The 16359-nt window shown below is 38.1% G+C and overlaps 2 protein-coding genes across 3 annotated transcripts in view; one reads left to right on the forward strand and one right to left on the reverse strand.

The window, feature by feature from the left end:
* LOC309567888 (uncharacterized protein) overlaps nt 1-16359 on the forward strand; it is a 246936-nt gene that overhangs the window by 104722 nt on the left and 125855 nt on the right. The window lies entirely within an intron of this gene.
* The window catches only part of DSCAML1 (DS cell adhesion molecule like 1), a 432791-nt gene that overhangs the window by 13617 nt on the left and 402815 nt on the right, over nt 1-16359 (reverse strand). Inside the window, exons 23-30 of one of the 2 annotated variants that reach the window (XM_082273392.1) lie at nt 15125-15288; nt 14913-15011; nt 10711-10899; nt 6557-6844; nt 4960-5115; nt 2616-2646; nt 2393-2511; nt 690-842 (exon numbers count right to left, since the gene is read on the reverse strand). In XM_082273392.1, coding sequence (XP_082129518.1) covers nt 690-842; nt 2393-2511; nt 2616-2646; nt 4960-5115; nt 6557-6844; nt 10711-10899; nt 14913-15011; nt 15125-15288 — 1199 coding nt within the window. Of the gene's footprint in view, nt 1-689; nt 846-2392; nt 2512-2615; nt 2647-4959; nt 5116-6556; nt 6845-10710; nt 10900-14912; nt 15012-15124; nt 15289-16359 lie in introns of both variants that reach the window. The other variant, XM_082273391.1, reaches the window with a different exon arrangement.

Below are 16359 nucleotides of genomic sequence, written 5' to 3' on the forward strand. Positions count from 1 at the left end.
ACGGTAATAAAGGACAAATAGAGAGGGTGAATCTCCCTCTCAGACGGCAATAAAACCTGACAAGAATTCTAATCCCTCTTCACTCTATCCAAAACTAAAAACAAATGCCTTAAGTGACACTTTAACTAAAGTTGGCCATGCATTAGTAAAATTTTGTTTGAAATGTTTTCATTTTAGGAATGTTTATTCATTTTTTGAATTATTAAATTGACATTCGGTTACAAACTCTGTCATAAGAAAATTCAAAGGAGCAGGATGGATTTTCATGAACAAATTAATTCCTATCAGTGAATGTGGTTTTGTTTCAGGAAAGTCTATTTTTTCCAAAATTGAATGTTAAATGCAAACAAAATTTTTAAAGAGAGTCTTTACATACATTTTCATACAAATGTTTGAATGTTCATTCAAAAACCTACTAGTGTGTAGCCAGCTTTAGTCTTTGGCCTCCTTGGCCCCATTCAACAATCTGTCCATTTGATCTGCAGTATGCAGAACCTGAGCATCCAGCAGACATGATACATACCATTTGTAGTCTTTGCAACAGAATAAACCATATGTTGTAAAATGCCCCCCCCCCCGCCCCCCATCCCCCATCCCCACCAGCCCTATCCGTCCTTATTTTCTGTTTTTCTATTCCAGTTCTCACTGCAGCAGCCATTCAACTGGTTACAATACAGGCAACAACTTACTGGTTCCTGGTCGGATGTCTGACATATCAATAAGTGGCCCAGAGTTTTGGATCAATGCAGGGTGGTGCAAAGAAACTCCAGTACAGAAACTCTGTGGGTTCACAGTTGGGCTGAATTCAGGGTCTGTTACCGGCAGTGTTGCTTTATCATCTCCTGCTCAAGAGGCAAATACAGAGACAATGTTATTATAAAGCTTCAACACTCTATACAGATATCTTATGAATTAGGACGCAATCATTTCTTTTTTTATGACTGTGGATAAATATAACTTCATAAGTTGAAAGGCTACCAAAACATTGAGACATCAAACAAATAACGCAAAAAAGAAAAGTACTCTAACAGCAGCCAATTAGAATTTATCTTACTGACCAATCCCACATTTGTTCAGCATGGTGGTATTGCACATTGCAATTTTTCCTTGACTAAATCCAGTTAGTTGGTCTACTAAGATAAATGAAGCATGCGTGCGTTATTATAAGAAAAATAAGTATGGTCTTCACACACACAAAAAACATGGCTAAGCTATGTAGATAGGTTGCATTTATATAGATGTGGAGTTACAGCTACTATTAATTACTAGTTTCCATCACTTCGCATAAAAGTACCATTACCATTGACACATATTCAGTTTGTCCTAGTTGTGCAGTACCATCATTTACTCATGTTTCCGAAACCACCATAATTTACTACATCCAGTGACTTGTAGACAAGTAGTCAGACATTAGAAGGAGCAATTGACTTTTTCCCACAGTTTTTACAATGTATTTTGTAACATTTGTCATTAGAAAATCCCCAGTTTTAAAGTGTACTGTATATACTGTAGTGGGAAATACATGCAGAATGCAGTGAGGTTTTTCCTAGCTGACTCGCTTTGCCTCTGGTATCATCCATGCACTAATGACATCAGAGATTACCACTAAGCAATTCAAATCAGTGTCATTGCTCATTCTGTATTTCAGTAATCCAAGGCTAAGCAGTAACTATCCAGATCAGATAAAGAAAACCTACTTATTTAGCCAGAATTTTAAATGAACTCAGTGGACCTTTAGGATTCATTCTATAGGAATCATGTATCATGCATATACAACAATTGCAGTCTACAAAATAAGGTTGTTCTTTTCAGTAATCAGCTGGTATGGGATCTTATATATTTTTTAACCAAGCTAGACAATTTAGTTGCATGGTGATCCGTTCTGTGTGTGCTTGAAGTCAGGCCGACCATACACAGAGCAAATTTCTTTACTGCAACCACGGATTACAGGTAAGAAGTTCACTCGATTACCCCATCAACACAGACAGTGAGAATCCCTCCTGCCGAGACATTGTCTTCTCCACCCTCCACTGATAATCGCAAGTAAACCTGGCATGCTGGTTATACCCAAGTTGATTGATTGATCGATCAACTTGGTACATTCAGCCTGCCAATACACGGTTCACATCCCGAGATTTGAACTGTGTATCGCCTGCCTCAGCTTGGAAATGTTTATGGTCAAGATGTAGAAGTTCAGGCGTTGGGGTACTTGCTGAATAACTACATCTATGACTGTCCTTATCTTGAAACAATTGTAAAATGATCTTTTAATGTTGCCCACATGCAAGTATTTTCAGGGTCCATATCACCTGAGCAGTTTCAGCCTCTAAAAACCCCCTGTTATATGAATCACACCTATGTTACGGGTTTTGGGTTCCATGTAGATTCTTACCAAGTTGCTTCACACCCTCTTTATCTTCAATGAGAAGTTGGACTCTGGGGATATCGATGTGAAGCCTTGGCCCAGCTGGTGGTCCCTTCACAGGTGTGTCAAAACTGCGGTTGTTTTTGCTGGTATGAGAATGTAAACATTTGCAAATATCAGAGAAAAATCAAAGAACCACAGACAAACAATACGGACAGTTATATGTTGGGGCAAAGCAAGTTTTACTTACCTGATTAGCATCTCTGCCAGACTTTTTGCATCTATAGAGAGGAAAAATCAGTTAATAAGTGACCAACGTGTTATTTTAATAGCCTAACTCTACCGTAACATCCACAGCTTATATAACACAATGAGGGGAATTTATCATAGCTGGAACAATTGTACGTGGCAACCAATGAGCTTCTTTCATTTTAAAGTTTAACTGAACAAGCTGAAGATAGAGCAGATTGGTTGCCATGCACCGCTGCTCCAGATTCTGCCAGCGTCAATTTTGATAAATGTCCCCCATTATGTCTCGGAAGTATGAGACCACTTTGTTTTAGAAAACAGTCATAGTTTTGAGTCTGCCTCTGTCTTAGTGTCCAAGTAAAAACACACTTATAATAATGTCACACATTTGTCCATCTTACAGTCTGCAGGTCCTCAGTATACATTTTCATGTTCCTGCTGGGGAAACAAAGGCTTTTTGGCAGTCAGACCATTTGCTAATGTACAAATGCTGTCAAATGTCTGTGGGCAGCCTTAGGGCTAAGCTACATTGAAGATTTTAATCTCTTGCTGTTCAGCAATGTAGCTTCTTATCAGCAATCATGTCATTTACAACACATTGAAATCAGTGTGCTGCTACAGACATGACTGCCAACATGTGGTTAAATCTCCCAGCCGAAGAACATTAAAGGGAACCTGTCTTTACAAGAATAAAGGGATTGTCATTGCTGACCTTCTAAAAATGACAGTTGCCTGGCTGTATTTTGCTGTAGTATTTTCTGATTCACTGACCATAAACAAGCACACAATGAAATACAATACAATTGGAAAGTCAGTGTCTCCAAATGCTGAAATAAAAGAGTCAGCATGGCAGCCGAACAACAAGCATTTTCAGAAGAGCAAAAAACTGGAAGAGTACCAATGTCTTTCCAAGGAACTACATTTTTATTGCAATTTCATATTTTGTGATTCACAGCAAATGCAAACATACAGTGTTTGACAGATTTAGGCATAGAACACAAGAGCAGAGAGTCTTAGTCTGCATTTAGTTCAAAGTTCTGTATTAACATTACCATTTTTAGCTAGTGGTATGCAAACTGACAGAAAATCAGAGGCCAGGCTACACTATAATGTTTCTGCAATGATACTTTCTGTTTGATTCTCATTTAAGCTTTTCACAATATAACAGACAGTATTTCATCTGCACAGCACAGAGAATTGTGACGGAATGTTTAACTGCTTATCAAATGCAAATATTGTAAAGTTTTGTTTTTTTCAGTCAGCTTAACAAAAAAAAAAAAAAAACAACAGATCATTCTCCTATACACACAATGAGGTGGATGGAGGAATCATTCCCTCTGTGCTATTGCATTTTGACAGCAGGATTCCTCCATTGTTAAAATACTCTGATCAACAGCTGCAGCTAATGAAAAAAAGTTTTCCAACATTCCATTTCAATAAAATTCCTTTGATTACCTTCTGTCAAGCAGAAACAACCATAGACGTATCCAAATTCGGCCAGTCCTTGCTTAACTGGCCAAATTTCGATCCATCATTGGCTAGCTTATTTCTAGTAATAGTCAATTAAACACTTAGAACATTTTATTCTCTACAAGAAAATAAAATGCATATGTGGATGCATCTTACTCCTCTATGAAATCTCAAAAAAAGCCTTAAAGTAGTTGCAAAGCTTTTTTTTTTGTATTAAAATAATAAACTTGTCTATACCTACCTGCCCTGTGCAATGCTTTTGCACAGAGCAGCCCCAATCTTCTTCTTCTGGGGTCCCCGGCTGGTGCTCGAAACGCTCCTCCTCTTCACTGGGTGTCCCCACGGAAAGACCCACCTGTGGGGGCTCGCTCCGGAGTCCTGCTTCTGCGTCCATTCACTCAGACAGCGGGACTCGGCCCCGCTCCCATTTCACAGGCTTTAACAGCAGCAGGAGCCAATGGCTCTTGCTGCTAGCAATCTGTCCAAAGGAACTGCTGCACTCGTGCACATCGTAGCTCTGGCAAGAAAAAGCAGGGGTTTGGGGGGGTGCCGCAGCACAGAAGGTTTTATACCTAAATGCATAGAATACATTAAGGTGAAAAACCTTAAGGCTTTACAACCACTTTAATTTGACATTTTGATGTATTTGATGCCCCTAATAAATGTATACCAACTTGTTCAGGAAAACAGAGCTAAGTAAAATGATAATATGCAAAGTGCTGCAATCTATAGAAATTATTTTTAAGAGAAAAGTTGATTCTGGTTTACATGGGTTAGTACAATTTGTTTATAGCTTGCTGCCTTGCTGGAACTTGTTTACATTGTATGACATATATTTTTCATGTGTGTATTCTATTAGAAAATTCCTTCCTCACCTCTAAGCCTCTTCAGTCTCTTCTCTTTCCTCTTCTTACGTATAATAAATAAAAGTGCGACTCCTACTGTGGCCAGTATGACAGGACTAGCTATGGAGAAAAGCTTCTTGACATCATCGCTCTCACCCTGAGCTGACTTAATGGGGGGAATAGTACCTAGGGAGGTAGAGTTATTTAGATTAAGAAATGTTATACAGAGAGAAAAAGAAATTTGTAGTGCATTGTTTTTCTCAAGGCTGGATTGTTGTAGGTCTATTTAATAAAGCAGTGCAAAAAGTAATAGTAATGTATAAACCCACAGCAACCAATTGAATTTCAGCCACATCAGAGAAAAGTGTCTTTTGAATAGCTGCCAAGGTTTAATGTGATTTGTACATTGCTATTTTCTGTATGCTTGGGTTTAAGGTTCCGATTCAGTTCTTGATTTTTGGCTCATGAGGCTGTTGACTTGTCCAATTCATTACCTAAGCTAAGAATATGGTTAGAGAGAAATATTTCTCTTACCATAAGAACCTGATTCTATCTGTCATCTTTGTAGTGCAGGTTACAAAATGATGGTTACCACTTTGTAGCTTGCTATGAACAGATCACACAATTTTTTCCTTCTGTTTTCATGGATAAAGTGCAGTGTGCAATGATCTGTCAAGGACCATACTACATGTGGTGGGAGTGAAGCAACAGGGAAGAGAAATACCAACAACAAATATGTCAACTTTACATCTTCAAATCTACAATCCCAAATAATTTACATCATCAGCCACAACAAAAACCACTGCATTTACATTATCTAAAACTGATATGTTTTTCAAAATTGATCAATTATTTCTGACTTATTCAATTACAACAAATATTTTGGGTAAAAAAGTTACTAACAGCCCAAAAAAGCATCTATATTCAGTCTCCCACGCCTCAGCACGCAATATACGGTGGGGGTTGCAATATGTGTTTCATGTAGGAAAGTTGTAATGACATCAACACTGGGGTATCTACAGAACTATTTCTTCTAATAGCAATTGGCCCGTAAACGTTATTTCTGGCATATAAAGAAACAGGTAAAGGGATCATCTTTTTGGATGGCTAATGCAAAAGTCTTTGTAGTATATATTACAGCAAGGAGCAGGGCTGGAAAGCTTGCCTAAAAGTTAATAAATGCATGCGTGACTTCCTTTACTGATACAAATGCATATTGTTATGCCCAAATTTTACTAATGGCCTGCTGTAATAATTGAAATGATTTGTGTATTTTCTTTTGAATTTGAAAATATAAAATTCAATAAAATTGACAATTATAAAAAAATAAATAAATGAAATGCAGGAAAAAAAAAGTAGAGCGCCATTGGTGAGTCAGTTGCATTCTAACCATCATTATCTGTATTAAAAGTTAATAGTTAATGCATTTTGCTGGAGAATTCTAATGCATAGAATCCCCCTTTCTTCAGGACTAACATGCAAAAATCAATGGTGTGTTAGCCCTGAAAAAGGGGGTTACCATAACCTTCAAAATTCATTGAATGCTAACTCTGTGTAGTTACAGCGAATATATAAGTCTTTAATAGGGAAAAGTAACAATTTCAATTGCTTCCAGAGAAATACTTACTTCCATCGTAATCCAGGGTGGCAAACTGTGATGTCTCATTCCCACATCCAGCGCTGTTACAGGCCCTCATCTTTAGCTCATACCAAGTGGCCTCACGCAGATCTGTTAAAAAGACATCACTAGTAACATTTGCACGGATGCTTTGCCATTGCCAGCTATTTCGGGGGCGATACTCAAGGATAACAGAGGTAATTGGACATCCTCCACTGTTCCAGCCATGGAGGTTTAGTCGGGCATGAGTTGAGTTCACATGAGTGAAAAGGGGCTGGTCTTTGTTAAAAGAGGGCTCTGTAAAATATAGCAAGATATAGTAATAAGAAAAGGACACAAATATTTATACTAAAAAGGATAAAATCAGGTATATTGATTAACACATAAATCCAGACAAAATGGTTTTAGGATGCCTTGTTTGGCATAAAATTCAACAACAGTTGTATAAACGTAACAATCCCATAGACTTGTTACATTCAAACAACTGGCAACCATACATCATTCATTAGGCTAAGAAATGGCTCATTTACATAAAGTTTACCTATTCCACTTTGGGTCTACATAATAGCAAAAAAAATAAAAAATTCACTGGCCAACTGTTGCTATTCAAGGCCACACAAAAAGGAACATTCTTACCATATCCACAAAGTCAATTAACTCAATTTCTTGAGTCTAATGCACTCCTCTGACAAACTGCCATGTGTATAGCTAGTAGTGCTGTAAAAAAACATTTCCCTAAACCAGTAATGGCGAACTTTGGCACCCCAGATGTTTTGGTACTACATTTTCCATGATGCTCAACTACACTGAAGAGTGCATGAGCATCATGGGAAATGTAGTTCTAAAACATCTGGAGTGCCATGGCTTGCCATCACTGCCCCGAATTAATGGTATATATGTTTTTCCATAAGCCCCTCTGTTCTTTGCACAGTATTTGGAATTAAAATTGAGTTTGCTTAATCCTAACACTAATCTTTATCATTCCAATTTAGGTCAACATGCCATAAGCCATCCATGTCTCGCTAATGGTTCTTTAATAAGATAGCTGGCCTTACTAACTTGTAGAAGTTGACTACAAGTCAGGAGGTATAAGGGAACCAAAGTCAACTTTTACAGAAAAAGATATGCATACAGTATATACTGTATTTTCTGGCGTATAAGACTACTTTTGAACCTCGAAAAAATCCCCCAAAAATGGGGGGTCGTCTTATACGCCGAGTATAATATCTCCAAGGTAACCTAAGTATAAGTATTACCGGTAGATGAAAATTAGGGGGGTCGTCTTATAAGCCCAGTCGTCTTATACGCCGGAAAATACGGTAGTACTTTCAGCTTCTTATATCTCCAAATCAACTGATCCTTTTCCCGTTTTTCACATAAGTTAACCTCTGCTTAGGCATTTTTTTATCATTTGCTCACTTCAGATATTTTTTATCTTTTCTATTTATTTGCATACCTTTTAAACTCATATACAATTCTGCTAATAGCCTTTTTAAATGGGGTGCCTTAAACTAAACCCCATACACTAGATGTAGCCTTACAAGTGATTTATTCTCGCACAAACCTATACAGTACTAACATTTTTATCTTCCTTTTTATACAGTATGTCCAAACATTTAGCATGTTCCTACGGCTGCAGCCGGCTACACATAAAAAAAAAAACAAAATAGAGCAAAAACGACTCCATATATAACACATTAACACAATCATACTAAAAATAAATACAATAAAATAAAGAAATTAAAAAAACATTGTTGTCTCCCTTAAGAGCTAATATATATATATGTATATTAAAGAAAGAATTTGCTCGCATTTCTTATAAACTAACCTATTCTAAAGAATTTTGTGGGATAGTGTTTAACAAACTTGCACACAGTGGAAAAAAACTACATATAGAATCTACTAGTCTGAGAATAAATACTCCAATACCTCCTTCCCCATGGCTACTATACTTTAAAATACTATGAGCTCTGTGAAAACACCTCCACTCTACAATATCCCTAATCTGGTACCGGTGATACTTTGTGTGGTATTTTCTGATCTCTGCAGGCATTTTTTTCCTGAGCTGTTTACATCCTCGGCCATAATATGACGTGGCATGTTAATATACTCTCTATTGCCCCCATTTAAAAACTACGAGTACTTGTTCTGAAAGTCTAACCCTCCTTAAAACCTGTTGTAGACCTTTGAAAACTTTTGAAATAAAATATAAACAAAACCTATCCCTCTCTAGTGTGTACCTCTTTCAATCCAGAGCACTAAATACAATTTCTATCTGCTGCCTCCTTCCTCTGTTATCTGCATATGTCACTTCTGACAAGTTTTCCTGACACTAAGAGGTAAAAAGGTGACAGGGGAGGGAGCTCCAGCACACAGCCTGTGATTGACATCCTTAGCTTTGTTCTTGTGTGCTATGTGAAGGGGGGATATCCCTTTTCTTCAATCAGCTGTCACTAAGCTCTGCAAAGCATAACTCTAAGCCCCCTGTTTTCTGAAAGCTCAGACAAGCTGTAAAAAAAATGTACTTTGAATGACTCTAGAGAAGAGAAGACTGCAGATAAACAAGTTCAATTTATGTAGGAGGGTTTGTTTAATCTCTAATTATCAGAGATGAAACCTGAGATTTGTCACTTCACTGGTTGTATGTAAAAAAAAAAGTTACTGCTGTGCCTTAGTAGAGCTGCTGCGTCCGCTTCTCATGACAGATCATCCATGATAACCAATCCCAAAAACGTTTCATATGCCTAACTTCCCCACTACACTGAATAAATTTAACAATTCTGTTCAATGTATTCATAAATATTATAGAGGATGGGATTATTAGCTCAATCTCAGTTTTCGAGATGACACAAAAATAGGCAGAGCAATAACTTCACATCACGACATAGAAATCTTACAGAAGGACCTGAACAAAATAACAGAGTGGGCAACTACATGGCAAATTAGGTTTATTGTGGAGAAATGTAAGGTATTGCACTTGGGGGCTAAAAACAAATGCAAATGACTCACTAGGGGGGAAACCTTCGGGGGGAATCAAGGATGGAGAAAGATCTGGGGGTCCTAGTGGAAGACAGACTGAGCAATAGCATGCAATATCAAGCTGCAGCGGCCAAAGCCGGCAGAATATTAGCATGCATAAAGAAGGGAATATATTCCAGAGATAAAACTATAATCCTGACATTTTATAAAACTCTGGTTTGGCCACATCTGGAGTATTCTGTCCAGTTCTGGTTACTAATCCTCAGAAGGGACATGCTGGAACTGTAGAGAGTCCAAAGAAGGGCAACTACACTAATAAGGGGATTGGAAAACCTTAATTACGAGGAGCGGCTACATGCGCTTAACTTATTCTCCCTGGAGAAAAGACACCTGAGAGGGGACATGATAGCGATTTACAAATACCTCAATGGCGATCCCAGCATAGGAAATAAACTATTTAGTCTAAGGGAGTGTAGGAGGACATGTGGCCACACAATGAGATTAGAGGAGAAGTGGTTTAACCTTAAAGTGTGTAGGGGGTTTTTCACTGTCAGGGCAGTAAGAATGTGGAACTCTCTTCCACAAATGGTGGTATCAGCGGGGAGTATCAACACTTTTAAAAGACTCTTGGAGTACATCTCAAAGAACACAATATTCAGGGATATGGGAAATGAATATCGTCACTGACACACACACACACACACACACATCAACAAAGGTTGAACTGGATGGACTGTTGTCTTTATTCAACCTTAACTACTATGTAACTATGTATATGTAACTATGTAACCTCTATTAACAATAGGCATGGCAATTTTTCTTCTAAAGTCTACCATTAGAGTCTTTTGTTTTATTGACATTGAGCTGCAAATTGTTATCTCTGCATCATCTCAATAAAGTCTCTATCTCTGCCTCGATAATCATGGTATCATCTTCAAACTTAATGACCGAGCACCCTTAATATGGGGAGCACACAATATATAGAGTAAACTATAACAGGCTAAGCACTACCCTTTAAAAGATTACAAACATTCTCCCCTTGTTCTTGTACCTCTAATGTCTATACCAGGCTATTTTGTTGAACACTAATACTCTGTAGTTTAAGAAAATAGTTATTGTATTAGGTGTAGACGAGTGCTAGGTAACTACTGTTATAGAAGGATGTCATAGTATGATTTCCTCACCTCTCCCATGGGTCTTGGCCTCTATGATTTCACTGATTCGCCCAGCACCAACACTGTTTTTGGCAGCTAGCTTTACTTTGTACCACGTGCCACATCTTAAATTCTCCAGTCGGAATGATCGTTCAGAGGAACTAATGAACACGTCCCTCCACTCCTCACCATTATCTACAGAGTATTGAAGGACAAATCCTTAAGGAACACAAAGCAGAAAGAAAAATAGTTAATAGACTATCAATAAAATATTATACAGTATATGGATCACAGGTTTTAGACATCCATTTGTAGGTTTTTTTGTCTAGAGTGCAGTTATCTACTGCAACTATTGTCTACGCCATTTCTGGAAAATAGCAGCACTCCCCTTGTGTTGGTTTATAATTCTATTCTCATAATAGCGTTGACATCAAATCCTACTTCTAGTGAGGAAGACACTATGGGGTTTATTTACTAAAGCTAGAGAGGTCAAAATAGTAACAATTCTGCAGAGAAACCAATCAGTTTCCAGGTTTTATTGCTAAAGCTTAAAGAGGAAGTAAACTTCCATCTTTAAGTTTTACCTATAGGTAAGCCTATATTAGGGCTTACCTATAGTTATGTCAGGATTACTGGGGAGATTAAATAAAAGAAAAATGGAATTATATAAAGGCCATATATATATATATTTAGTTCTATATATAAATTTTGAGCAGCTTGGCATCCATTTTGTTGGGGGTGAATGAAAGTTCAGATTTTTTTTTTTTAACAAGATGTCTCTTACAGAGGGTCTTATAGTTTCAACAGAAAATTCTGTTTTCTTTAGTCATAAATAAGTAGTATACTGCTTTTTTTTTTTAGATAAGAGTCAGTCAGCCTGACGCTATACCAGATACTAATGAATGTTAGTGTTATATTCTTATCTATGTGTAACAATGAACAAAATTTCAGTATATTCTGTTAAGGCTCATTTAAAATAAGTTTTAAATAAACATTATAACTATGTGTGAGAAAATATTAGCAACCATATTATATACATGTGCAACACATATACATTGTTAGGAATGCTTTGTACACTATATTTTGTTTCATATCCTTGCTAAGTATTAATTTTACTTAAGTTGAACTAATTACTTCATTTTAAGGTATGTTTATGTAAGGTCCTGTAAGTTTTATGGTTACCATAAATATTATACTCTCGCCATAAAGTCTGAACCATTTGACAGAGTTTTGGAAATTTAGAGCTCTTCACCAGCCTAAGGTCAAAGGGTTATCTGTGGGAAAATAATGTAATTATATTCTATATCCCGAATCTAATAGTAATACAACACTGCCCTCTGGTGATTGCTTAATTTTGGGTCCAGGTATTAATTATTAGGAATTATACCCTTTAAGTGACGTAGGAATTATATGGTAATGAGATCCCCGCCCACACTTCAGGGGGGATAAAGTTTTAGTCAGCTAGAGAGAGAGGGGGAGATTTGAAGAGATCGTAAGAGGAGTAAGATGCTTTCAAGGAAGCTCTGGGACACTGATGGGTGACATTTGATGCTGAAAGCCAGGGCAGCGTAACATCCCATTCAACAGACATTCTAGAGTTTGGTAAAGTATACATTCTAAATTGCCTTACACATATAATCCTAGTTGATTCATTCTCACACCTGAACTGTTTAGCATCAAGATTTGAATTTAAATAATTCTAACTGCAGTATGATTGGTTTAATTCTTCTTATCTTGGAATTTGAAGCTAATTTTGGCTTTAGTAAATGGTTCAGTTATGATGATATTCTTTGTAGTAGATTGACTATATAGAAGTTTACTTTACCAAAAATCTTTGGATTTTAAAAAGTCCCAGTACATGGTATAACAAGTTATATCCATGTAACTGTATTTAAAATATTAGAATTATGAATATCTGTTTAATGTACACTGTACTGGTTCTGCATTGGGTTATAAACATGTCCTTTGAAAATTGTATTTATTTTGTACGCACATACCTTTATTTTGATGTATGTTTATGCCTTTTCTTAAAATAAAAACTTTTGTACAAGAAAACTGTATTTATTAACGCTTCTAAAATATGTATGAGTATGCTTGATGCATCTGACAACTGCACAGTACATATTATTTGCCAGGAGACAAAAATGGAAGCTAATATTGCTTCTAGCATTGCTAACAAGATTCTGGCTTTTAGCTAGGAGGACAGGGATGGTAGCTCCCATATTCCCTCAATGACAAGCTTGGGCATCTGCATGGGTGGCAAGGGGTGTAAGCCCCCCCCCCCGGAATCTTAACTTCCCCTTTAAAATCAAATTCTGCCGTTTCCCTTTTAACAATAAATACTCGTGAGTCACGGCTTGCGCAGTGATGGCTGCAGCCGCGTGGACCACCGTCCTTGGCTCCGGTGCGATCAATGCAGGAGAGGGGGAGCCCAGGGCAAGAAAATTCAGGAGTTTTGTGGCCCCGTGTGCAGAGGCATGGCACGTGGCATCACAGCATGTACTAACGTCGCATGTGTGTGTGCGCGCCACCTGCACAGACCAAAAACAGAGAGGGTCAGCTTTGCTTCCCTCCCTATAGCAAAGCAAAAGGGCCAGCCCAGCCTGCCAAAAGCCTAATGCCCACAACTGAAGCAGCCAGCCAGACAGCGAGTAGGCTAGCCACCCACAGGAGCCAGCCAGGCTAGCCAGCCACCCACAGACAGGTGCCAGCCACATTTCAAAATAAATACATTTATCATATATTTTATTTGTTATTTGTTAACACCAAATGCAGATTCTACATGTGTTGTTTTTATAATTCCGTTGTAGTGTCTTGATCATGTGTGTATGAATAATGTGGTGCATTCAATAGTGTCAATAGTGTAAACATAAAAACAGCTTGATCCTTCTATTAAGCTTTTGCATCAGGTTTCTCAACCCCTTGCATGTCTGCACTTTATGTGATAATGAGTAAACCCCTCCCCTTCATGACATTGTTGAAAAGGGGTGGACCATGGGTGACCTTAAAATGATGCCCCCCCTGAAAAAAGTTCTGCGGACGCCCATGAGGAGAGGTTTCTCTCACTATATAATATTAATATAACTTTGTAAAAAAAAAAAAAGAAAAACACTGACTACCATTAAAAATGGTTCTAGTTGATAAAAATGGAGTTCACTAAATACACTATATTGGCAAAAGTATTGGGACACCTGCCTTTACACACACAAATTTAGAAAAAGAGTTGAGACTTTACAAGTGCTGAAACCTCCCCTCACAATGATTCAGAATGAAGTTTAATGGCATCCCAGTCTTAGTTCGTAGGGTTCAATATTGAGTTGGCCCACCCTTTCCAGCTATAACTTTTCTAGGAAGGCTGTCAACAAGGTTTAGGAGTGTGTCTACGGGAATGTTTGACCATTCTTCCAAAAGCGCATTTATAAGGTCAGGCATTGATGTTGGAAAAAAAGGCCTGGCTTGCAGTCTCCGCTCCAATTCATCCCAAAGGTGTTCAATCGGGTTGAGGTCAGTCAAGTTCCTCCACCCAGAACTCATTCATCCATGTCTTTATGAACCTTGCTTTGTGCTCTGGTGCGCAGTCATGTTGGAACAGGAAGGAGCCATCCCCAAACTGTTCCCACAAAGTTGGGAGCATGAAATTGTCCAAAATGTCTCGGTCCGCTGACGCCTTAACAGTTCACTTCACTGGAACTAAGCCCAACCCCTGAAAAACAACCCCACACTATAATCCCCCCCTCCAACAAATAATTTGGACCAGTGCACAAAGCAATGTCCATAAAGACATGGATGAGCAAATTTGGGGTGGGGTAACTTGACTGACCTCAACCTGATAGAACACTTTTGGGGTGAATTACAGCTGAGACTGCAAGCCGGGTCTTCTTGTCCAAAAGCAGTGCCTAACCTCACAAATGTGCTTCTGTAAGAATGGTCAAACATTCCCATAGACACACTCCTACACCTTATGAAAGCCTTCCCAGAAGAGTTGAAGCTGTTATAGCTGCAAAGGGTGAGCCAACTCAATATTAATCCCTACGGACTAAGACTGGGATGCCATGTTCATGTGCATGTAAAAGCATGCATCCCAATACATTTGACAATATAGTGTATATGAAATTTTTCCTTTTTAAAGACATCCTTTCTAAGGCACAACAGTAGTCGCCTTCTAATCTTTGCAAGATGCTATTTCTCTAGTTACACCCATGTGATAGCATTTTATCAAGATGTTAAAATACCTCTTATTGAGCTGCCACCGTTGTCTCCTGGGATCCATGCCAATGTGATAGAAGAGGCTGTGGATTTAGATACAGTGAGGCGAGGCTGATCAGGGGGAACTTTAGAAGAAACCAAAACATAAACAATATATTACTACTTGTGATTGGACTTTTTAAAGACACTTTTGCTATCTTTGTTCTGCTATATTCTTCTCCCTTTCCCATACCCTCACCTTGCACCAAGAGGTTTACAATAATTGTGTCAAATCCCCAAGTGTTGGTAGCTGTGCAGGTATAATAACCAGAATCCTCTGCTTTGACAGAACGAAGAGTTAGTGTGCCATTAAGATGAATTAATCTATGCCCATCCAATGCCACTGGAATAGCTGAGTCCTCGCTGCAGTTTGAGAGAAAGAAATTGAAAACATAATTATGATTTAAAACACTGTTTTACAGTTTTGGCAGCCATACTGATCAAAATATTTACATTGGTAATTAGCATGTCACAGTCTCTACACCGGTATCTAATATTTGATAGAAACTCAAGGGAGCAAAAATGGATCACTAACTCCCCTGCATATAGACACAATATAAGGCTTTTTGCTTGACTTCTGAAGCACTTCTACATTTAATAGACTATTTGGTCTCTTCTGCAATCCCTTAAGAGTCCTGCCAACAAAGTTCCAAAGACCTGATGAAAGGGCATATTTGTAAATCCTGAAACACGGCAGTAACATCTTCTGTCATCTTGATAAAGGCTAATGAATTTGGATATCTAGACCCTGTGATAACTGGTATGGTGCTCACTTTGGGTTCAAAATGTTTGGATTCTTCCTGGGTGCTCCTGGAGGTTTCCTGGTGTATGTGAGCTGCCTCAGCCAGAGCATTATGTTTCATTAATCAATCCTCTTTCCCATGATAATAGACTAGAATAGCCCAATATACAATACCTTGCACCAATACCATTTACATACAAACTGAATGGCTATTTGTTATCTTCTCTCCTCAAAACGTGCTCCTTCAACATCCCTGGAGAGAGAAGTTGGCTAAAATTGCTGTAGCCATTCACTACAATTCCCCTTAATACGAACAAGCAATTAGCTGAACAAAGAGGGGAGGTTTTTGAAGCGTAGGGGTTGCAAGGGTTCAATGTTATACCAAGCAGCTGAATGAATAATTATTCACAGACTAACGGCTTTATATTAATATGGTAGCTGAGCTGCACAGGGCTCTCTTTTCATTCCAGTTTGATAGTCAGCTTCTGGAATGTTTCCAGATATGATAAGATGTTATTTCTGCTTTATCCAATGTTAAAGTTGCAAATCCATGGCTTCTTTTAATCTATTAAAAAGAGGAACTACTGATTGATCTGTGATAGATACCGTCTGAACCTCAATTCAGGTGTCCGAGTACCTGCAACTATGGATCTCCCTGATTGACCTGGCATGACGCTGAACTGCTATTTACA

Source organism: Pelophylax lessonae (assembly GCF_965119305.1).
Source record: "Pelophylax lessonae genome assembly, chromosome: 12".
NCBI classification, from domain to species: Eukaryota; Metazoa; Chordata; class Amphibia; order Anura; family Ranidae; genus Pelophylax; species Pelophylax lessonae.